Raw genomic sequence first — 24,415 nt, 5'->3', positions numbered from 1 at the left:
GCACAATGAAAGGGAGAGTTGAGGCGACATACACGACCTTTATTTACCGAGTCAATGTAGAAATAAAACAGTATAATATTGAAACGGATGCGGAGAAGCAGGTACCTTTCCCGCTGATTTGATGCGCTGAAAGCAATACAAACCACTTTCGGTTATATTATACATATTAATTTAAGTTTTAGTAAAGCCCAGAACTACCTTATTTGTTAGAAATACAGTTTTCGTTGGCATACCTTGACTAACGACAGGATAACAGCGAGATTGACCGTTTGGAACCAGGCGATGCCACCGGCACCGCGACATGGGTGTCAACTGTCAAACAACACCATTGGGCGTTTTTATGGTCCTAACCATAAAAACGCTCAATTCTATAATAGTTCGGCAAAACATAACCAACCAAAGCAAACGCTGTGAGTGTACAGTGCATAAGGACTTAAAAACAAAGGTATTGCACTGACTACCCAGCAAAACTGGAAAATAAAGAAACATCTTCTTTATGATTTAGTAATTGATAGATAAGTGGATACCACAAAAGCAGCCTCAATTTAAGACCAATAACAATAATTTTCTTCTCCTGCCCCGGAATGTATTCACGACGGCAACCACGATTAGTAAAACTGGTTGGGCAGAAATTTATTGGACCACATCTACCGCCATGCTGGAATGTGCAGTGCCCGACCATACCGACCATTACAAACTTCCATTTTCTGCACAAGCTTGTATGAACATCCCAGCAAATTATGCCGAAACTCGAAAAACGTAAAATGCATGCATGAAGCCGGCTGTCCATTCAATCATGCTACAAGTTACATGCTCATGAGGGTACCATCTATCAAATCAGGATGTCTTTTACGCGACTAAAACGAACGGCAGTCTTCTGGCGTATCGTCGCTGCTCATTTCGACAGCCAACATTACAGTCGACTCCGACATGTTCGATGCCGATTCCAATCCCTCCTGTGCGTCGCGGTGGTTATGACTAATTAACGCAATGGATTGCAATGAATGAGACGGACTCTGCTCATTGCCAAACAGCGACACCGCGCGATGGTCGTGCTCCAGAGGACGGACTCTCCCATGTCGTTGCCAGCAGCTGAAAATACGCCGACGCGCGGCGTAGACCATCCCGAATAAGATACCGACACCAGCCAGTGCCGCAATGCAGCCATACAGCCAGTGTGGTGGATTAGTAGGCGGGGATAATCTCGTTTGATCATTGTCTGTGGAGAAGTACGGAAATGTATAAACTCTTCCAGCACAACCACAAGATACCCAAGACACATAACGTACTAGTGCCCCGGCCCGATTCACTCTCCCGTAATTTAGATATCTCTTTTATTTTTTCCTAAACTTGTGGAATCTCTCTTAACACTGTTACCAGTGAAGATTGCTGTATAGTACCACCTCGAAGGCTTGACGAATAAAGAGTAACCTTGGGCTTCATTAAAAAAAATAAAGAAACGACCATGTTGAACAAATTACCATTTCGTGGCAAAGGTGGTGTGGACAGACGATCTGGAAAGAGATTATAATCCGCCGCGTAAGGTGACATAGCTAACAAAAGTTGACGGTGTTACATCGAAAACCACTGAACAATGAGAGAGAGCGTACTAACCATGGTGAATTGGTGTCGCGTTGTGCATGTTGCTGGCTGCTGCCGCTATTCAGTATCATAGTCACCGCTTAATCCAAACGTAATTAACTTGTTTAGGATTGAAAAACAATCGTACCTTGTATGGCATGTTTGATATGGGGTGCAAATTCACTTATATTTGTCGGTAGGTGATAGCTACAATTTCCTGCTGAAAGAAAAATAATGTCAGCGGGCATGCACACCACTTGTACCAGGAAGACATCATTCAATTGGCAACAATAATTAATGGTGTAGCCAAATTAATGGTTTAACATTTTTTGACATACCGTCGCATTTGACTAACTTTTCGATAGACCCAATGCCTTCTATCTGGATAATGCACGCCTCCTCAGTTGTGACGTCATCGGCGTCGGTATTACCTGTATAAGCAAGAAGGGAACAAACACATTTATTACGAAGCGCTTGCGCAAAATATCATGAACTGCCGTTATGACTCTTCGACAACGCCGCTAGAACAATGGAAAAGAGCAAATCTGTTATCTTACATTGCGGCTCGTTGATAGAATATTCCAGTTGATAAATGTTAACCGCCGCCTCCGTTATTGGAAACGACTCGGCGCTGCAGTCCACAGGATAGTACAAATCCTTCCTGGTATATTCGTCATTGACCATGATACCATCGAGATAGTGTAGCCCCCCTCTATGAACTTCTTGTCGCAGGACCCGGTTATTGTTCCGCCATTGACGAAACTGCGCAAACCTGCAGCTGCAGTGCAGCTGGTGCAGATAGTCCATCCGCAGTCCAAACGCCACGCGACTATCGTTATTGAAGAACATGCGTGGGCTTCTGTCGAAGATGTTGCTCTCCAGACTTAGTACTTCCAAAGCTGGTAAATTGGTAAAGGTGCCCAGTTCAAGACTGCTGATCGTGCTGGTGTTAAAGATTAAAATTTGCAGTCGGTTCAGTCCGTGAAAATCAGCCTTCTTGATAATCAGCCCGTAGCACAGCTCTAGCTCTAATTTCGCCAGGTTAACGAAACCCAACAGTGAGAACACGGATGTGGAATAGCAGTCTTTGCAGAAAATAAAATGCATAAGAAGAATTTGTCGGCGAATGAGACGGAAAGCGTCCGGTGCATCATACAACGCCATATTGTCAAACAAATATAATGAGACCGCATGCAAGGGAAGCCTGGCTACGGTCGCTGCGGTGTCCTGCCAATCCCGTGCGCTTGTGCTAGCGTTGCACAAAAGCCTTATGGTTTTGGATGTGCTGCAGTCGACGGTTAATGGTTCTCCGCATTTTGCGTAAGCCAGTGTCTCACACACGTGCGCAGACATAGGACTCCGTATAAAATTGGGAACTGGTTCCAGCAGCGAATCGCTGTTAGCCGTGCAGTTGTAAGCCGTATAGAGCTTAACGATATCTTTAGCGCTTAAAGTGCGTCGCTGACCCATCTTTACGCGTTTGCCCTGGGAACCGGTTTTAGGAAGGAATGCCGGCAGATCAGCTTGCTGGCGATCCGTCAAATCAAAGGCACCGTAATGCAGAATGGACTCCAGGTCGTACTCCACGCCGTACGTGGGCATCCGCGGCAATTTACGAAGGATGACATCTGCTGGCAGCAGGTTTGTTCGATTGTAATATATTTGCAAATACGCATTACGATCCGGCCGGTGATGTTCGTGAAAAAACCCCAGGGCATGTAGGGTTAAATGCTGAATGCCGCCTCGAAAAATGCACGCCGGCGACAACTGAATATTCTGCTGCCCACCTTGCTTTCCAACTTTTGATTCGCATCTATAAAGCGCAGCTAGTTGTCTTCATGCATCATCGCCTACCCGTACGGTCGTTCGGTTGGCCACCTATAGTAAGTGAATGGGCGATGGTCGTTCAAAGTGGCCACCTTTTATTACAAATTCCACAAACCGATTTCCTTCCGGTCTTCTTCTTTACCCAATTCAGCATAACGTACTCTATACATAATATTTGGAATTTCTGAAATATCTTGAACCGTTTTCTTGCAAATGCGTCGTTAAAAAAACAGTGACGAAACACTTAAACCACGCCACGCGAGCCACTGCACTATGCCATGTTTATTGCAGTAATCGCCACGTTTGTGCGGCTGCGCAGAATAATGCAGATTCACCGCATTCACGTATTTTTAATTTGATTACTTTAATTATTGGAAATCGCTGTAGCCACCCTTTTTCACCCCGCTTTTTATAGCCACCCATTTTCGCACCCTGTTTTTTATAGCCACCCTTTTTATATAGCCATGCAGTGAACGTATCAAGATGCTTAATTTCCATATTATAAATCGAGCGACCATGGCAATAAACCGTATTTAACGTGTAAAGAACTCGTACAAGTTTTGCACTTACTTAAGGGGTGCCTATAAAAAACAGGGAGCCTAAAAAATTAATTAAATAATTAAAAAAGGGTGCCTCTAATTAACGGGGTGCGGAAAAGGTTTGGCTATAAAAAACTGGGGTGTTTGGGATGGCTATAGCGTCATGTCACCCTTATTTATTTGTTGAAAATTGTTCGTTAGGCATATTCACTTTCACTGTGCACATGTGTTATTTACACAGAGACAGCGCAGCCGCACCTGTCAGGCGGTGACTGCAGTAATCATTGTGTAGTGCAGTGGCTCGCGTGGCGTGGCTTAATCGTTTCGTCACTGTTTTTTTAACGTCGCAATTGCATGAAAACGGTTGAAGATATTTCAAAAATTCCAAATACTATGTATAGAGTACGTTATGCTGAACTGGGTAAAGAAGAAAACAGGAAGGAAATCGGTTTGTGGAATTTGTAATAAAAGGTGGCCACTTTGAACGCCCATCGCCCATTTACTTACCACAGGTGGCCAACCGAGCGACCGTGCGAGTAATTTATGAACTAAAGATTTTCTCCCTTTATCCCTCTGGAACGAACACCTTGAAAGAGCTCATCTCGCACAGCCACCACATTCAGGTTTATGATTACGACACGTGCGATTTGGTACTATGAATATTTTTTTAATATACTTTTGTCCAGTTAAAAAGTGTTTTACTGGCTATCACTGGCGTCTTGCGTGCTATGATATCAACTGAGGTTGTAAAGCGGAAGTACATTTTTTTTTACACTGTCGAAGAAGGTCGAAAACTAATTTAGCGGTTGGTCTCGTAGTATCGTTCATTGTTTTCTGTTTTCTACTTCACTAACTGGTATACTGCTTACCCAAAATACTATACCTTCTGACCGACAGCCTGCGTTTCGGCGGATTCGGTAAACGACGTTTTTTTACGTTTCTCATGAGAACTGGTATGTTTTGTCGCACAAAATACTCATACATTTACGGGAAATTTCGTTTTCGCAATTCTGAACCCTATTTTGCATTGCTTATCACATTCCGTACACAAGTCATGTCAAAAGTAAGAAAGAACTTTTGGAAGAAAGAAGTTTTCTTAGGTCAATAGTAAGAAAGAAATTTCTCCAGTTAAAAGTAAGAAAGAAATTTTTATTATGGGGCTGGAATGTATTGCATTCTTTGTACATTAAAAACACATTTTACTACCGCGCACAGTATGCACAGTTCACAATTTATTAATTTGTGTGACTAAATGGCTTTGCATCTGCAGACTTTATGAATTGCATTGCGCACACATGCAGGTGTATTGCATCTTTGCGTAACGATTGTGCTATCTACGCCGGGAGAGGGCAGACTTGTGCCCGCGTGCCCGTCAGCTGTACTGGTCTAGACTTGGAAAATTTGGCCTTTTGAGGGCCAATGTCAAAAGTAAAAAAGAACTTTTGGAAGAAAGAAGTTTTCTTAGGTCAATAGTAAGAAAGAAATTTCTCCAGTCAAAATTAAGAAAGAAATTTTGTCGATGCCAATTTATTATGTACAACAAAAATTAAATTTATAGACGTGTACAGTACATGTATTGCTGGCTGGCTCACTGGAACGATGAACTGAATACAACCGCTAGTGCACGTTATAGTAGAAGTATATATAGTGGCATACACTGTACACCGAAGAGCGGGAAGCAAGGCGATATCAAAAGCGGCAAATAACATGCTGGATAAAGCATTCCTGCGGTGACACTCAGGTGTGATCTGGTCTGATTCCTTATGATCATCCTCAAAACAAAAAAATTTTCCCAGTCTAGACCAGTACAGCTGACGGGCACGCGGCACAGGTCTGCCTTCTCCCGGCGTAGATAGCACAGTCGTTATGCAAACATGCAATGCACCCGTGTGTGTGCGCAATGCAATTCACAAAGTCTGCAGATGCTAAGCCGTTTCTTGTGTGCAGCGCATTGCCGCTGCTTCTTTAATATAAATATGGGTGAACATGTTTTTCTCAAAATATAAATTGCACAAATTAAGCCCAGAATTTGACAATCAAATCTGCCGAAATCCTGTGCTGCCTGTTTTAACCCGTGTTTGGAAATCATCTTGGAAATCGCCAAGCGATAGCTTTGCATTAAGTAGCATTCGCTCAGCAATGGCTAACATGGAGCAAGGTTATGAAACTGAAGATGCAAGCAGCGACGAAGACGCATATCCGGCGTAAGAGATTTGCTCTAATATGCCACTGATTTTGTTTTTATTTTCAGTATAGACTGATTTATTAGTTTTACGTCGCGACATAACAGTCATGAGTCAAATCCCTACGGCCAGCATTACCCACTCAAGAATTAAAAAAACACCCAAAATCAGTACTTCGCTTCCTGCCTTATATGGGCTCCCCTTACACTACTCTCCCTTATCTGGGCTCCCGGCTAGTGAGCAATACCCGTCAAATTATTTATCGAATTTATAGCAGAACCCTTTTCTACTTCTTTCAACCGGATTTACAAGTGAGCACACCAAAGAATTCCGAAATTTCACATCCGAATTATATTTATATACTTATATTATCTATATATATTTTAATTATATCTTATTATCTATATATATCTTAATTAAATTAAAATACACTCAATGCTACAAAAGTAATGGCGAAATAAGTATTTTACATAAATCTAAATTTTCATTCAGTCATAACACTTAGATAACAGCTGCAAAACTGTGAGTAATAACGTAGCCGCCGATTTAGAGGGTTGCTCATATTGCCCGGGAGCCCAGATAAGGGAGAGTAATATAAGGGGAGCCCATATAAGGCAGTAAGCGAAGTACTATCAACAAGTTTATTCTTGCCCGATAAAGTTCCTAAAACCGCAGCCGCATTGCCTTTAATAATAGCCAGACTAATACGCTGCTTTAAGAATGCCGTGGATCTGCTTTCTCCAGATCTGTCCTTGATTTTCCGCCCGAAAAAGCTGACCACTTCTCTAGCTGCTTCGCCAAGCACTCCGAGGGGTTCCACGGCAAAAGGATAAAACCAATACTGGTCGCCCAGACCCCGATAATTGTGTCGTTTACGGATTTCCGCTTGATGTGCCGCTGCGCCCGCCGCCTTTGCTGACCGTATCAGGTAAGATTGTGCTAACGTGTCTGCAAAGGTGGCGTCCCATACCAGCTGCTTTCCCTCTCGCACTGGCACCAGTGTCATTCCATCCGGGCGTTTTCCGTTGTCCTGAATACACCTTTGGGTTCCAGCTCACATGGAAACCCCGCTGCTATACATGCCCGCTCCAGTATACTGTTCAATTCTGTATGTTGGCTCCATCTACCTTTGCTGTACAGGCAGGACAATCCGTGGTGACCGTCAGGGGTTACTTGGAAGCCACATCCTGCGCATTCATGCGGTGCCACCACTTGCAAGCCAAATCGTAATCCTACGGCCACTCTAACTTGTTCGTCGTTTACCACCGTTCCCAAGCACGCTGCCGGTAACGCGTGCAACCATGCCGCTGACTCCTTCTCAGATGCCGCTAATAGTGCTGCCATTACTTGCGGCTTACCGCTGGCCTTCGCTTGTAGGCGTATCTGGGAGTATTTACGTTCCACGACCGGCCAATCCCAGCTTTTCTGAAGCTTTCTTAAATTTTCCGGGGGCATTTCGCACTTATACATCTTAACCCACTTCTCCATAGCCTGATCTAGACCAAATAACCGGTCGACGGGAAGCATTTCCAGGCACACTGGCAAAACCGAGGACGCCGAAGCGATAAACGCCGACAAAGCTAGCTCCTCTGCCCGCCGTATTCCCAGACCTCCCCAACCGACCGGAAGAGTCATTTGTATCCAGCTCTTGTCGTCGATATGGGCATTAACAATTGCAGTGACCGCGCTTCACAATAAGTTATCAAATTCCCGCAGGGCCTCGGGGTGTTCGTAGCACTGGCTGCTGCGCAACGTATGCATTAATTTTGGCACGCTGAGACAATTTCGGAGCAGGTACAGTGCTTGTTGGGACGGCAACAGTTTCAGCTTTTCGACCAATTGCTGGATCTGTTGAATTTTGCCTCTCAAGAAGGTTGGCACTGCGACTAAGTTAACAGGTGCTCCCAGTAGCGTCAGGCTTTTGCTTTCTAAAATTTCAAAATCCGGCCGTTCCCAAACCAAACGGTGCTTGGCGGCCGCTCGCTCTTCTTCAGTTCCGCCAAAGAAAAAGGCTTCACATTTGCTGTAATTTAACACGAGGCCAATCTTTTTCCCCTCTTCTTCTATTGTTCGAATATCTGCCATTACTTCTTCAATCAGTCCCGCTAAAGTTACGTCATCCAAAAAGCCGGCTTTAAATTGGCTCTTTAACTTTCGTAGCAATGGAAATGTTACCAGGCAGTATGCTAACGGTCCTCCTGGATCGCCCTGCTGTACGCCGCTTTCCGAAGCGATGACGGTATCTTGACAGGCAAGATGAGACACGGGTGCGTATGCCTGATCGAAATAAGGATGGTACGCCGGAATGAACGCCTGCACTTCTTCCAACACTACGCTTCTACTGATCATGTTGAAGGCATTTTTTAAGTCCAATTTCACCATTACGGGTGTTCCTCCGTGATCCGTTTCCAAGTAACTTCGCGCTGCGTGCACGATTGCCTCCGCACCCCCTTTTGTGCCATATCCCAGTTGGATGGGGCGGAATAGTGCACCAAGTTGTTCCTGACACCTCGCACTGACGATTTTCGAAGCTACTCTGCGTAACACTTCGCCAACTGCGATGGGACGAGTTCCTCCTGTGGGCTTTTTTAGAGCGATCAAATTGGCTCCAAACAGAAATGGTCGCACTTCGGTTGGCACTTTACCGTTGAGTACAATGTCCATTAGGCCCGTCATTGCCAAACATAGCTCGCTTTCTACATCATCCCTACGGTTCAGCATGTCTTTCAAGTGTTGGGGCTTCATTCCCGTAAAACCTTCAGCAGAACCGGCGGGCATACTGAAAACGGCGTCCAATAACTCCGCAGGAGAGACACGCGGTATTACTGGTGGCACTGCAGCGAGAGTAGGAAAATTTTCGTTGGTCGGCCGCTGAGGATGTTTATCCCTTAGTGCAGCTAAGGTTTCAGCGTTCATCCCCGCTACTGTATCTTCAGAGGAAAGGAATTTCACAATGTCCTTGGTCCGCCCGTTTTGAAACATATGCGCCACTCGTTTACGAAGTTGCTCTGTATCATCCATTCTCTTTCCCTTGTTTCCTCGTGGCGCTTTATGAGTTGGTCGACTGTTGGCGCGTTCGGTGTCTTTAATGCTCTCCTCCATCGCATGCAGATTCTTTTTGATGATAGTGCTCAAAGAATCTTTTCGAAGGGCTTTTGACTCGGGTAGTGCCAGTGCGAACCTAGAAAAATTCAGCACTGCGCTCCAGGTTGCCACGTCATTCTGCTGCACACAGCGACGGACTCTCTTTAGAAATTCCAACGCACAAAGGTGTTTGACAGCTTTGGGGATCCTGGCAGATATCTTCACGCGCGGTCCGGTTAGCAATTCCTGGAGATCAGCACCAGGTGAAGGCTGCTTAGAGGCGGACTGCCCATCTTGACTGGCCACGTGGTCCTTGGAGGCTTTGAAGCGCATGTCCAAAGAGCCATCCTTCTTTTTTCGTAGCTGAGCCTGGCCGTTTGTCGCCATGAGAATAAAACGAAAAACAAGGCGGCAGTCCGTGTCCAAAAATCAAAGAAAAACAAACAGCAGGAGGAGAAACTTACTGGGTCTCCGTTGGCGGTCGCTGGATGTCTGCGGGACAGCTGCCACCACACAGCCTCTGGAGAACACCAGTCTACCAGACTCAGGTCCCGCAGCCACCCTCCATACTGAACGGCGGGAAATTTGCCATTCAGGGGCAATAATAACAAGCCGAAATCAAAATATCAGGTTTCTTGTGAATATTACTGCTGTAAATTGTAATTAATTTACCAATAAAGTACGAGTAGTACGAGTAGCTTTTTATTTTTATAATTGCGCTTTTTACAACCGCATCTTTTTTACGTTTCGATTGTGCGTGCCACGGTTGTTTTTCCGTAGTTCATTTCTTGATGTGTCGCTACTTCATTTTGTACTTTTTTTATTCATGCATAGACAAGTTCAGCGGACGCAATTATTTTCACTTTTTACCCTTTTTTAATTCACTTAAGCCTGGTTTTAAGCAGTTTGTGGGCAAATGGGTTTTGTCAGCTAAAAAACCCTTTTAGCTGTTTTGGTGTGTTTTGGTTCTGGTTAGAATAAAAGTTTTGTGGAGAGCAAATCGTCACACAAATTGTGAACTGTGCATACAAAGTACTGTGCGCGGTAGTAAAATGTGTTTTCAATGTAGAAAGAAGGCGATACATTGCAGCAACAATAACAAAAATTTCTTTCTTACTTCTGACTGGAGAAATTTCTTTCTTACTATTGACCTACGAAAACTTCTTTCTTCTACAACTTCTTTCTTAGTTTTGACCACATAAAAGTTCTTTCTTCCAAAAGTTCTTTCTTACTTTTGACATAACATTTGTACGTTTGCACACTTTTGCACAGATAACCGCTTGCGGAGCATTGCACACTGTTGCTTTTTGTTTAGTTTTTGATGAGCGCTAGATGGAATTCTCAGAGTTTTGGCCAGTCTTTCAGCATTATGTTGTAAGTGCAATCTAAACTTTCTCCGGCTAGGTTTTCGTGCTAGGTTGTCACTTCCGTCGGGAATGGAAATGGACTATCTGCTCTGATTCAAATCAACTTAAGAATACGTACAGCAATTCAACATACAGTAAATTAAATCAAATTATCAAAAACAATATGTACATCTGCCACATCTTTTCCAGTAAAGGTAAGACTGTACGTTTCATCAATTTTCGCCAACTCTTTGAGTTTCACTGGTTTTGTACGTGTTTCTCCATGACGTTTTCTGTTGATGTACAAGCTTGTCCGGTAATTTCTGTCGTTAAGGTACAGCTAGCGCAAACTTAGCGCTTAAAAACGATGGCTATATTTCGACCACGCTTATTTTCCCGATAAACCGGTGAAGTGGCCATCGTTTTTTTGGCTAAATACATTCCGCAGTTAAATTGTGCCTTATTTCATCGATCATTTTCTAGCCACCTTCCGCCAGACAGTTACTATTATTCTCAATAAATTATCTGGCTTGTTCCAGTCACCAAGCCACGAGCCAGCCAAATGAATCTTACGTGTAGAAACAGTGTGGCATGACGCGCCGTAGTATGGAGCTTGGCGTAACACGTCAATTTGTCTGTTCCTCTGTACTCCTACTGATTCGTCGAAAATTATCGGACAAGCTTGCGCTCGTTCACGTATTTACACTGCTGATTGGATCGCATGATCTTGTAATTCTATCAATTTCTGCATACCTTCAGGATATTACTACGCCGCGGGAAGCAGTTGAATTAATAAACAAGGATTAATCAGTTACCTTTGTCCTGGCAGGAACTCAATCCAGTCTGTTTCCTTATCACGCGTTGCGAACGTTATACACTGCGAAGTGTAAGATGCAATGGACTGTAGCGCATCCTCGATTTCTGCTTTGTCGGAGTAATCTTCAAATGTAAAATGGCGTTAATCTTGGAAATAGACATAACTAGGAAGGTAATTTTTGTACAATATTATCAGCAATCTGTGAGGCTCCGCCGCTCATCTACAGCAACTGGTGTGCCTACCGAAAGCTTCGCTAATTATGTAAGGGATATTTCTGCCTTGGTTAGGCCAGAATCGGCTCTCCGGAAGGTAGCCACGGTGGTGGATGACCGGATCGTTTTGTAGATCTTGATCGTCGTAGAGGTAGGCGTGACCAGCTGCGTCAACCGCCCAAGCCGTTAGTTCAGATCTGCGTTCTTTTATAATCGGCTGATTAAGAGCTGTTGTAAAACCTGGACATATAAGGCTTTTGATGAAGACTAGATTTTGCAAAGGTACCCAAACGCGTAAGTTTTCGTGCTGGGTAAGCGCCAACAAACTTTTTCCTACGCTTATCGTTATCGGCTAATCCCATTGCACCCGTATAAGGGATCTTTTAAGATACTACTTTCGCCGATCTATAGAGAATAGTCGCACATACTATTTTAACCCCGGGTGCAAAAAACGAATTGTGCACGTGTAACCGGCTGGATGGTGGCGGGTTGATGGTTGATGATCAATGAGGGTCATCAATCGTTTTGCCACAGGTCATAAACCTTTCTCTAAACGTCATCAACTTTCTGCCAAACGCTAGCAACTTTTCTCTTTAGATCATCAACCTTTTCCTGAAGGTCATACACGTTTCTGGCAAAAGTCATTCACATTTTTGCAATGTGCTCATGCATTTTTGTTGAACCTCATCCACGTTTTCGGCAGTCCATGAATTTTTTACGAGGATAAAACAACCTAATAATAAAAATTCGTGCACACTAGAAGAGATGTCGCCATCTCTTCTTACACTGCTATCCGTGTTTGTTATTGATATCAGCTGACCCGCAAAAGGGCCGAAACGCATGCGTTGGATAGGTCTAAAAACGAATCGCTAAACTGCAGAATCTCTGCCCGGGTTTTCCAATTTTCTGTCTTCAAATGTGCGTTTGAAACTGGCAAGAAGGTAAATTGGTGAAAGGTGGACGTTCAGTGAAATTGCATCTACCTTTCTGCCAGTCTGGCAGACATTAACGGCTAGTCCACCTTCCTGTTGAACCAACCTGTCGGCGCCGATGTATCAAATAATGACGCCAATGAGTGCATTCAGGCCCAATATGAGATCAGTACAAGCCGTCACTGCCTCGGAAGAAAGGTGGAGGATGCAATCGTGTAGATACGCCGATCACATTTCTCACATCTCTCGTACCCCTCGTTTTCCATCTCCTGACAGGTTCTTAATTTACAGAGGGTGGTTTCGCAATATGCTTCCAGCATGGACACAAAGTTGCAGTAATTCTCCCCCTTGTTCCTTCCTTCACTTCTTGTCGCTTAAAAATACTTCAATACGTGCTTGATAATTCATTGTTAGTTGAAATTCTAAAAGCGAAGTAAATGGCACTCAAAAGTGATTTTAAAGCGGAACGCCCAGTTTTCTAAACTGAAACAAATTTTTGACGAGGAAATCTTTTTGCCACTTTCCTTATTTTCTGAAATTTGACATAGACCTTCGCAATCGGTGAGGCGCAGATGCAGCTTCTTTATTCGGACGGGAGATACAAAATTCCGTGCTGCCACTTTTAAGTATCGTAATAACAAAAAATCAAAATTTGGTAAAAAACGAAAACGAATGATGTTTTTTTTTCCGAAATTATTTACCGGGACAATAATGCAGTGCATGTGGTCCCTCCCAGTGTTAAAACCACCGTAGATGCCTATACTGAAAATTCGCTTAAAAAACTTCTCAGAAAAAGCAACCTGGATTTGCAGCCCGGGGAGGAACGCAAGGGGAACAGTCAAAATGGCTATCTCCCAGTTCACAAAGCTAACACAACGTACCAGTGCCTAGACTCTCACGAAGCCAGATGTTTTCTGAAGGCCACATGATGTAAAAGTTTACTAAACCTGGCACCCATAGATTGTAAATTGATGACTATTTTTTAGCAAATTTTTAATGGAAAGCATTGGAAAACGTTCTGCGAATTGTTACAGTGTTGCGCACAGACAGACCCTTGTCGGTTTGCAAAATCCCACCCGGACCCACCGTAGTCTGAATTGTTTTCTATTTCTTACAATTAATTTGTTATGATTGCTAAAAGAAAGGGCTTTCCAACTTAACGGCTTTAAAAATAAAATATGCACGGAGAGGATGGCAATAAATTCATAAAGAAAGTGGAAGCATATTGCGAAATCACCCTCTGTACGCATATTGAATTAAACTTTAGAGGTCGACGAGGAGCATAGCAGTCACGTCGCCGTTAAGCTAGTCAGCTGGCTGTCTCCATGACGGATATATAAAGGCGATTACCTTCACAGACAGGTTGATGACCTTTAAAGAAAGATTGATGACCTTTACATAAAGGTGGATGCATCACTCTACTTGCATCCTCCTCGTATTTTTCTCCAAGTTTAATTGTTTATAATCAAGGTTCAAGTTTAATAGTTTATAATCAAGGTTTAAATTAAGGTCATTCTCTGCGCCACAAAAATCCCTGGTGCGTAGTCAGTTTGCTATGCGCCCGGAAATTTGCCCGGAAGGCTGGCAACTTGCATTGTACACCATCTGAATATTATCTGAACCAACTGAATCTGAATTTTAGACTTTCGGTTGCACTGGGCGCGTTTAAAAAAACAGCATTAGTACTGACTAGATGTTTTTCCCATCCCAAAGCTCAAAGACTGTTGTTACCAGATTTTCAAAATTGTTTTTGAATTTATAACTCATTCCTGGTGCGGATAACTGCCCGTAAATTTACACAAAGGCATTTCTGTTCGCAAATAACATGCAGCACGAGGACTTCTAATTTTAGCGAACAAATACGAGGGGACGACGGTAGCGCATTTCAGCACTCCCTGTACTAGCTGCCGTAAGTCGGCTGGAGTTTGACGTTATGGCTAAACATGGTGCTTATGTACCACGCCAGATTTAGCCATATGTGCTGCCGTAACGTCACACTCCAGGCGAGTGACGGCAGCAATACAGGGGATTACTGAAATGCGCTACCATCATCTCCTCGTATTTTACGCTTGTTGTACACATATAACTGTTAAAAATTCCAAAATAAAAGATATGTGCATCAGAGGAAAAATTAAGTGGATCAGAGGAAAAATTAAGTTGCTAATCCCCTAGTTTATGGAAACGTTTAGTTCTGTTGTGGGAATAATAATCGTTGTTGTAGGAAGATTTGTGCGCTCTGTTAGTAAATAAAAACCCATTTGACTACGCGCCAAGAATTTTCCGGGCGCATTGCACTTTCGTTAAATTAAATGTTCGACATAAGTAAAATCATACAACGAGCATACTAATCACAACGCTGTTCAGCTACCGTAGCTAGCTGGTTATCTCTGTAGCCTCGTTATCTCTGTAGCCTCGTTATCTCTGTAGCTAGCTGGTTATCTCTGTATCTCACACCCTTTCTTCTGATTCAGTCCTAGATAGAACTAACAAATGTACAATGTACATTCAAAAAGGTAGAGCACATTTAAAAGTATTTTGGTACGAACAAGCTGCTAATTGTGACGAACGAAGTAAATCAGAGATAATTCACTTTTCAAAGACTTGCTCGCAGTTTTTATTAGACTCAGAAACTTTTGGTTTCAAAATACTACCAAGTATTTGCCCTTTAAAAAGTTGATCAGGTGGTTTTATATAAAACCATTCCCATTCTGTATGAACAATACCGACGGCATTCATTGATTTCACAATGGGTTTGAATGCAGTCCATGGCGTCATTGTTAGATCAATCGACGGCGAAGAATTGGTTCCGCAGATCAGTGGTTAAGTCGTACACCATTCTGCCTGATTTCGGCAGGAAGATGGATGAAATCCGCAGAAAGGTGGATAGGTCGCCTACTTTCTGCCGGACTTCGGCAGGAAAATGGATGCAATTTAATTGAGCGTCCACCTTCCTGCGGTTGCATGCGTTATGGCTGGCACTGGCCGGCAGTAAAGTTCTTTTGCTGCTTTCCTTGACCAGTGCATCTCTGAGAGCTTTGCTCAGTTTGCTGTCCACTGGGTTGAGTGGGTTCACGTATGACCCTTAGAGAAAACTTGATGACCTTCACTGATCATCAACCATCAACCCGTCAACATTCCTGCCGGCTACATGCGCGCTGCATCGGGTTGGCAGGACCTACTCTGTAGCTGAAGTAAAATTTCAAAGGTATAACATACCGATGCACTAAGGTCCTGTTATGTGTAAACCAAAAATTTTCAAAATTTGCTCAAGTGTTTTGACACGAAACCATGGCTCGAAGTTTTGGCACGATATTGAATTCTAAAATAAATTTTAAAATTTGGAAAACATTTTAATATAGATCTGGCCCAGCAAGTAAGGAGAGCCATCTTTCGTCTTAACGCTTTTGTTAGTTACTTCCAGATTACCCCTTTTCCCTTCCTCTTCACTCCCGGAAAAGCAGTTGGCGGTATCGGAATCCAACAATGCACACCGAGGCATTGTGCTATTGTTACAGGCCGGGACGTTGACAGAGAAATTATGCTGGTCGAAATTTATCGGTAGAGGCATGTCGGGGTCTTTGATAGCGGAGCAGTCAAAAGGCAGGTACAGTTCTGCTTTGTCCAGACAGAGATATTGACCTGCAACGTGGTGCGAGCGTTCATCAAGATCCAGAGGAACAATAACCCGCCCGGTTTGCGGTACTGCACTGGAACACAGTGCCTGCAAAGTCCGATTAGTATCACCATAAATAACATCGTCATGCCAGATCTCCAGAGACTGGATTATCTGCGATTGTAGCCAGTCTCGGAAAGGTGCAAACTGGCAATCACAGTGCAGTTTATGCAGATATTGGCGAAAGTGCGGGCCCATATCCGGCAGTACATAGTTCAGTTTGTACTCCACCGACAGCACCCGCAATGCAGGCAGAGAGCTGAAGCTGGACGGGGTGATATCGCTGACGGTTGACGACAGGAACAGCATCACACGGATATTTGGAACCCGCACAAAATCCGCGGCGCGCACAACCAGATCCCGACAGTTGGTTAGCGTGAACTGGATCAAACTGCCAAATCCCAACTGCGACAGTTTAGCTGTGGGCCGCTGATCCTTGCAGTCGAAGAGATGCATATTGAAGACCTGAGTGATGATGGGAGCAAAAGCTCGGTACACGATATGGTCCCCGTCCGTCAGAAGCAGATCCACACGGCGTAACGGCGGTCGGGCCATGGCAAAGGTCATGTCCTGTAGCTCCCTGATGGTGGTATCGTTACCACAGCAGTTAATCTGTAGATGCTGTCGGGCACCGGTCAAATCCTTCTGGTTTAAACAGTAGGTTAAGAGAAATACACTAATAGCATCCATGGTCGCGTACGGAACAATGACCGCTCGGCAGGTTTTGCTGAACTGCGTTAGACACTGCACGGGATCGAGGGGGGCGGAGGAAAAAGTGCGTCGCAGCTTCAAGCTATCGTAGGTGCGGTTATGGACATTCGTCGCGCAGCGGGGCTCGTTGATAGAGAACGCGGTTTGAGTGAGGTTAATCATGGTCAAGTCGGAAGGAAAAGGTTGCACTGCGCAGTTAATTGGTATATAGACATCGGTCGCGGAGACTTTTATGTTGGTCAGACCATCGGACAACCAGAAAAGTTCATATGGAGCAGCGCTACGTCGGAGCTTGGTATTGTGTTGCAGCCATCTGCGCAGCCAGGCGAGTTCGCAATCACAGTGCAGACGTTGCAGATATGCTTGTCGCGCCATCCCCAGCTCCTGATCATCATGGTCTTTGTCGACTGATGAATTGCTTGCACTAAGGACCCCAAAGTGCCGTGGCAGGTCTTTGTGCCAGGCCAATATCTGCAAATCTGGTAATGCTGTAAAGGTACCTTCTTCTAAGTACAGGATGGTCACATTGGTAAACAGTACCGCTTTCAGCTTGGGCAGAAACTGAAAATCGGATCTTTTGATGCGGATATCTATGCACTGCATTAAGTGATACAACAGGAGATTGGTAAACGAAAAAAGCGGGAGTTTGGCGGTGGGATCGCGTATGTAACAACGCATTGCCGTTAGGGCAACGGTTTGCTGCGCCACGGCCGACAGCGCATCGGTGGTCACAACATGTTCCACTACTGTGATCTGCACATATCGCAGTGGCGGCGCCGCCATCGCCGCGGTCATTTGCTGCACTTCGCTGATGCTCACCGCATCATCGCACGTGATCTCCAGCGAAAGCATGGCACTGCAGTTAGCTGGCGTGCTTTGGCTCGCGTAACAATGTCGCCCGAACTGCAGGCCGCACTGTTCCTGTGTCATGGGTTCCCCTGAGAACCCCGGGAACGACAGAGGCTCGCTGCGCCCTTCTCGCTCCTCAACCTGGCATTTGTAGGCATTGCGCAGCTTCGCCACATCCCGGACACTTAGTCCGTTGCGTTGGCCCATGCGATAGTTGGCCCCGTCGGCACGGGGGATCATCGTCGGTCGGTTGATGCTGCGGGCAAAGTCGTACGGTCCATAGTGCATTATGGAGTCCAGATCGTAGGCCGTTCCAAAGGTGGGCATCTGCGGAATAACACGGAAATTGGCTTTATGACTGTCCAGTATTTCGTCGTCGTAGACGATCACACTACTGTTGCGATCACTGCGGCTGTGCTCGTGGTAAAGGCCAAGGGCATGCAGGATCTCGTGCTGAACGGTGCCTAGCTGCATACATTGTGCACGATCCAGAAATATGGGCTGCATGCCGTCGCAAACGCCAACGCAAGACGAACAGCTACGGAGAAAAAACAGCATTTTTTGTGTACAAAGTAAGGTCGAAATCACGACGAGTAATTACTACATTTAGTTCATACATCGATTAGTAATCTATTCATAACTTCGCATCGTTTCACACTCACGCGGGAGCTTTGTGCGTTGCAGTGGTTTGGAAATTAATAGCGAACACTAAAGTTTTACGCATTACTTGAAAACTTTGCGCAGTTCTGGCCGCTCACTTCGCGACCGGCGCGCGAGGGTGTTTATGATTGAACTTTTTCAATTCAAGCGTTATTCAAACTAAACTCCCACATAACCACCGGATACGTTCTTGCTGTCACTCACTAACACTTCCGTTAGTGCGCATAGAAGTATATCAACTTACTTGTCCCCAGGTTTAAATTCAATGTAATCCGTCTCTTTCTCTCGCAGCTTGAAGGTCACACATTGAAAGGTTTTGCGTTCGATTATCCGCATGGCCTGCTCAATGATGAATCTATCCTGTGCGCCTGCGAATAAAGAAATAATTAAATTTTATTAATTGCTTTAGTGAATAATTGTTTGCTTCATTTTCCGTATTTTGGCCTCGAGATTCAACGCGGTAATCCTTAAAGTATTTTTAGAATTGATCCGTAACTTCCGTCTAATGTTACTGTGATGATGTGACATAGCAACGTATAGTATTGTGAACAGCAGCAGCATAATACGCTGCCAGTATGTGCTGTGACTTTGTGAAGACGTGACAATCTGGCGTGAGGAATCGAGCTCGTTGCCGTTTAGAGTGAAAAAGTGTTTACGAACAGTGTGGTTATGCCTTCGGGAAGTGGCGCAGCCATGCTGTCGGGAGGAAGAAAGGAGGACACTGGTGGATTGATGAGATTTGAGCCAGCCGCAATGACCTGGCGATCCTGGCAGTATCGATACAAAAACTATGTAGCACTGCACAAGGTCACGGACTTGGCCGAGCAAAAAGCGGTGCTGCTGGACGCCTTAGGCGTGGAGGCGCTGGAAATCCTTATTTCTATGTGTCTGCCTGGCAGTCCGGACGATTTCACCGCTGGCCAGCTGGCAGATAAACTGGAGCAAGCGTTTGTGAAGAAAACGCTGAAGGAGACGGAGTGGGCGTTATACTTTAGGATTAAGCAGGAACCTGGAGAGACGCTCCTTGAGTTCTCAAACAGACTACGTCGAAAGCCCACGGTGGTGGGGTTTCCGGCGACGGTGTTGGAGCAAAACATGATGGCCGCGTTCACGAACGGACTGGCAAGCGAGAACACAAGACTGCACCTGATGTCTAAATCCCGCACCAAGCTGGAGGAGTGCTTGGAAATTTGCGAGCTGTATGAGCTCGCCCGGGAGACGAAAAAGACCACGGAGGCGGTAGATGTGGCTCGAGTTCGTGATGGGCGTGGCCCGAGTAAAGGTCATGGACCTACTGGCCGTGGAGAAAGGCCGAAATGGCGAGAAGGTCAAGATGAAAACCGCCGCGGCAGGAGCGGCAGTGGGGAGCGAGACCACGAAGGGGGAAGCGAGACGCCGCGATGGCCATATAATGGTGGGTGCTGTTACGGATGCGGAGAGCGCGACCACCGCAAGGCCGAATGTTGGGCAAAAGAATTGCGGTGCAGCAATTGTGGTAAGTTAGGCCACATTGCCAGGGCCTGTCGCGCCGATCCGAAGGAGAAAGAACAGCAGAGGGATGGTGCACGGCGCACCAATCTGATTGCAGAAGAGTTCGATGTGCTACAGGTTAATGGGGATGATGATTTTGACTGTATGGTTAAACGTCGGCCTAGCTATACCAGGCGAGCCAGCAGCCGCCCTTGGAGGTGCAGCAAGGACGGAGATGCTGTTCTGGATACTGTGCTGGGCGAGTTGGCTGCCTTGCGTATAAAGGTGGACGAAATGACACGACGGAGCACAGAAGCGACTCCGCGATATTGGAGACCGGTGGAGCATCGGCGTTATCAGCCGGAGCAGAACCGGAGCGTAGAGGAACTAGCGGCGATCGACATGGCAGAAGACTGCGACGTTCAGCAAAGCGTGGTGGCAGTCAGCGATGGCGGAAACACTGACGGGGTCAGTATCGAACAGCCAGAAAATGATATCCCGCCAATCGGAAGCGTATCCGAGAAGGAAATGGGAACGGTTTCAAGCAGTGTACTGGTTAAGACTCGCAGCCAAATGAAGCGGGAGAAGAAACGGAAAAAGAAGGAAGCACTGAAAGATACCGATGATATTTTGGATTTATTTTCTGATTAATTTGGTGATAATTCTGGAATTTTATGTTCAGTTATCGTGCATTTTCTTTAGTGTGTTTCACACACTGGGGAAGGTGTGATGATGTGACATAGCAACGTATAGTATTGTGAACAGCAGCAGCATAATACGCTGCCAGTATGTGCTGTGAAGAGCCGAGTGAATTAATGACTTTGTGAAGACGTGACAGTTACAGTAATTGAAATGGACTTTTCATTATGATTATGTCAGTGTAAGCCCGTGCCTTTTGCTAAACGTGCTGAAAAAAGTTGACATTTGTTAATATCCCATGTTCGCTGCTGTAGTTTATAAAATAAATTGTTCTTGGAGATTGTACTATGTGGTATAGTGACAGGCACGCTTGCTAAGTGGTCAGGATAATCAAAATCTGCCCGATGGCCTTGTGCCGTTGGCGCGACTCAAATTCCCTTTTTCCTCCCTTTTTACGTGGAAAAATCAAAATCCCGTACGCATATATACAAACTCAACCGCGGAACAATCAGCTTTGCATAACTCTGTACCAGACAATTGCAGGCCAATCAGCATCTCAGACCAAACCCCCGTTACAGGCTAACCAGCTTACTCACCCGACACAAAAGCTGATCAGTTTGGCGCGTGTTATGCGACTTGGAAGGGCAGTTCTTCAGTTGGTCGGTTTTTACAGCGTTACGAAGTGTTTATTAAATTTTAATAAAAATCACCACGATCCCGTGTACTCTCCAGCTTTCATAACGTAGCCCAATAGCTCACAACGCCCAACATTCCCCTTTCTCGGACGACGTTCCGCGTCGTCCTCTCAATAGCAACATCAAAGTTCATGTGCGTAGTAGCGTCTTCCGTTGCTTTGGCGACAACCCAAGTGGGCTGCGACATTCTGTTTTGCGACTACTTGTCACCAAACCGTTTCGCCACTTGAGATTTGGTCGCGCCGATTCGCGCGACTTTTGGGAGCAGGGAAATTAACGAAGAGTTTATGGTTATTTGCTAGGCGAATATCAGAACAGATAAGTCCTGCGCTTATGACAACCACCATGTGACCGCGTCTGCCTGGTTCGTTCAAGCTCAAGCACGACTATCTTGATGTCTGTTAACATTGCGGCTCTGTCACCGTACAGTGGCTGTGCTACGTGGATCACACTCGGTAGCCGGTGGTTCGATTCCGTCACAGAGCCATTTTCTGAGATTTATTTCCGCTGCTGATTAAACTGATTAAACAAACAAACTACGACTTCATCTAATCGCCCTCCCTTCGCTGAAATCCCAAGGACAGCCGTTATATTTGTATGATAGCCTCTGGTGTGCGAAATTCTTTTAAAGTTCAATATAAATGTCCTGCCGGCGACTGGCTCACCTGTCACGACGGATACCCCCCATGGCCTTCGGTCTATGGCGAAACGCATCACGACCAAAAGACCCCCGAGGACCTGCTCGGCGCAGCCGTTCCTATGCATAATTATTGTGCACAGCACTGCCCAGTGCAAGAGTAAAGGACTAGTGCTTCAGTGGACCGGATTATGCTGCATCACTGCAAAGTTGCACGCTTACCAAATGCTCTGTTGATCTCATAAGGAACTTTCGCATTTTTCCATAACGTAAGGTTTCTCGCTCCTGCAAAATATTATCACTCTGTGCACAAACTAGCGGAGCAGCTGACTACGAGTTGTTTTGATAGCTTTAACAGCTACTCTAGAAGCAAAATACCTTCCTTACTCTACCTTTGGTTGCTTAACTACTGTATTTGCTTAAATTGGTGTACAGAGTACATTACTGAACACCAGTTAATTGATACCTGAGAAGTTTCCTGCACCAGAGCCAATGCCTGCGTCAGCAAACAGGATGTCATCACCAAGAACGTTACGACGGTCCAGATTGGACAGATGAGTTTGCATGGTGTCAGGATCGATACGACTTTCCCAGTCTACAAAATGCGTTCGACAGCGTGGTTCGTAGAGAAATGTTCATTTAAATTACTATGTAATAATTAACTATTCAGCAGTTATTGGAAATGTTAGCACACCGACTAGCTTAATGTTTCGTAGCACAACATTGCTGTTTTTTATCAGGCCAAATATGAGAAGATTTTTCCACATTTGAATAAGCGCTTCATCGTGCTAGTTTGAAAATTTTGTCAACGGAACACTTATCAGGAACTGAATTCTTCATCAGAATGCGATAGTTTGGAAAGGTGGAAAGAAAATTACTTCAGTTCAAAGGTTGCGTCGGCTAAAACGTCGGTCCAACGTGTATTTGTAGTATATGCCGTGCTTACCTATGTGAATGGCTGGCATTGACAGACAGTACTGAGCAAATATGGTCATCCTTGTGACCTTTTCTGCTGTCTGCTACTATCTCTAAATCTCACTCACAAGACTCCTAATATCCGACGCACAAAACTTAAATTCTCATTAATTACTATTTTCATCTGTGTCGTCTCAGTTCTGAGCAGATTTAATTACGCTTCTTTGGTATTACGATTTGTTACCGTCAGGCAGCTGCTCTGCATCATCGTCCCAATCGTCGTGGTAATCTCTGTCGTCCCAAAAGGCAGCAACGAGGAACAGAGCGCATAAGGCCACAATTATCTGAAAACAGTGCATAGCTTAACAAAATCGTAGACGAGCGCAGCAGTGTGCCTGTCGGTAGAAAACCGGTCTATATCGTGGGCATGCGATATGCTACATGCAGATCGCTGAAAAGCAACCGTCCAGCTTTTGGTGGAGAATGCTGTTATGCAACTGTTTGTGTCACTAGAAAATAAATTTCATAGCAGCTCCAGTTTTTGCTTCAAGCAAGTTTCAGCTTGCTGTATTGTGCTCGATGAAATTACGCAGACCGCTCATACCGTACATCGGTGTACAATAATGCTTATAGCACTACGTAGGCGTAGTCGGCATTTCGGGTAGCACTGCGGTAAATCAAAGATGTACTGTAAAGAAATCAGCAACAAACCAGTCTGCATTCTGGCCTGGCGAAGCGTGAGCGGAGATACAATATTAACTGTAAACAGTGTAAAGTAAGGTATTAATAGTACCATAATGTTCGATTATCATTAAGTATACACGTTCTGTAAAGTGTTGTGCACAACATGCCCAAGGAATTTAGTCTCGATAACGCGAAGCACTATGACGGTAATTACCTTTGGGACCGGTCAAGTCTTTCTCTGCCAGCCACCGGCCAAGAGAAAGCGCTGCCCCTTTCTTTTGGTTTTTCAGTGCGTCTTTTCAAAAGGCAAAAAGAATCGTTTCCTCCTTATTGATCCCACAAATTCGCTCGCCGCTGAAATTTTGTTCTCATTTTTCGGCACTGACCGGATAGCGCAACAGATAGGATAGCGCGGAACATTGCAGCAGGCATCCAGCGAGTAATCCATTGTTTTTCTGTTTATGTGTTTAATAGTTTCATCTCGGTAGCAGGTAACCCATAAACCTGCTGTGTTTTGCATACACAGCATGGGAATTTAAACCTGGCCGAACACAACACACGCTCATTACCAAATCCGCTACAGAAGGCATATGACACACTACAGCTCAGAATTGCAAGCATTATTAGACCCATGCACTGGCACAATAGACAATGGCTAAGCACTGACATAAACGTGTATAAAGCACGCAGAATAAACGCCTTAGACAACAAGATCCGTATCGTTTGGCCGTATGATGGCCCGTATCCGTAGTTGAGTGAGAAAATGGAGCGCGGGTGCTTTATCCTGATGCGACGAACGAGTTGAACCATGGAGGATCTGTTCAAGCCCAGACGTCGAAGAAACGTACACGCCACTCAGTACGGTCAGCGCTGATGCTGACTGTACCCTCCAGATGGTCATCCAGCGACACCCTTTTTGCAAAATATTCGACCAGAGCGGGGATTGAACTCCGTACCTCTC

The 24,415-nt window shown here is 45.0% G+C and overlaps 1 protein-coding gene across 2 annotated transcripts; it reads right to left on the bottom strand.

The window, feature by feature from the left end:
* Positions 1–545: 545 nt before the first annotated feature.
* On the bottom strand, positions 546–23,253 carry LOC129593647 (uncharacterized). Of its 2 annotated transcripts, none has more exons than XM_055490073.1 (13): positions 23,015–23,253; positions 22,322–22,450; positions 22,078–22,140; positions 18,659–18,782; positions 15,948–18,292; positions 11,620–11,829; positions 11,376–11,499; positions 2,139–3,394; positions 1,920–2,012; positions 1,730–1,801; positions 1,615–1,659; positions 1,482–1,553; positions 546–1,219 (listed from the first exon to the last, which is right to left on the bottom strand). In XM_055490073.1, exons 1-13 carry the CDS (start codon positions 23,127–23,129, stop codon positions 858–860), a joined length of 5,010 nt encoding a protein of 1,669 aa, XP_055346048.1. In that variant the 5' UTR covers positions 23,130–23,253; the 3' UTR covers positions 546–857. The 2 variants fall into 2 exon arrangements, with proteins under 2 accessions (XP_055346048.1, XP_055346050.1); XM_055490075.1 differs by having other exon boundaries at positions 1,730–1,798.
* Between the last annotated feature and the right edge of the window lie 1,162 nt (positions 23,254–24,415).

This window comes from Paramacrobiotus metropolitanus, unplaced genomic scaffold (genome assembly GCF_019649055.1).
Source record: "Paramacrobiotus metropolitanus isolate TYO unplaced genomic scaffold, Prichtersi_v1.0 Parri_scaffold0000063, whole genome shotgun sequence".
Taxonomy (NCBI): Eukaryota; Metazoa; Tardigrada; class Eutardigrada; order Parachela; family Macrobiotidae; genus Paramacrobiotus; species Paramacrobiotus metropolitanus.
The sequence above is the reverse complement of the archived record's forward strand: the minus strand, read 5'-3'. Positions and strand labels throughout refer to the sequence as shown.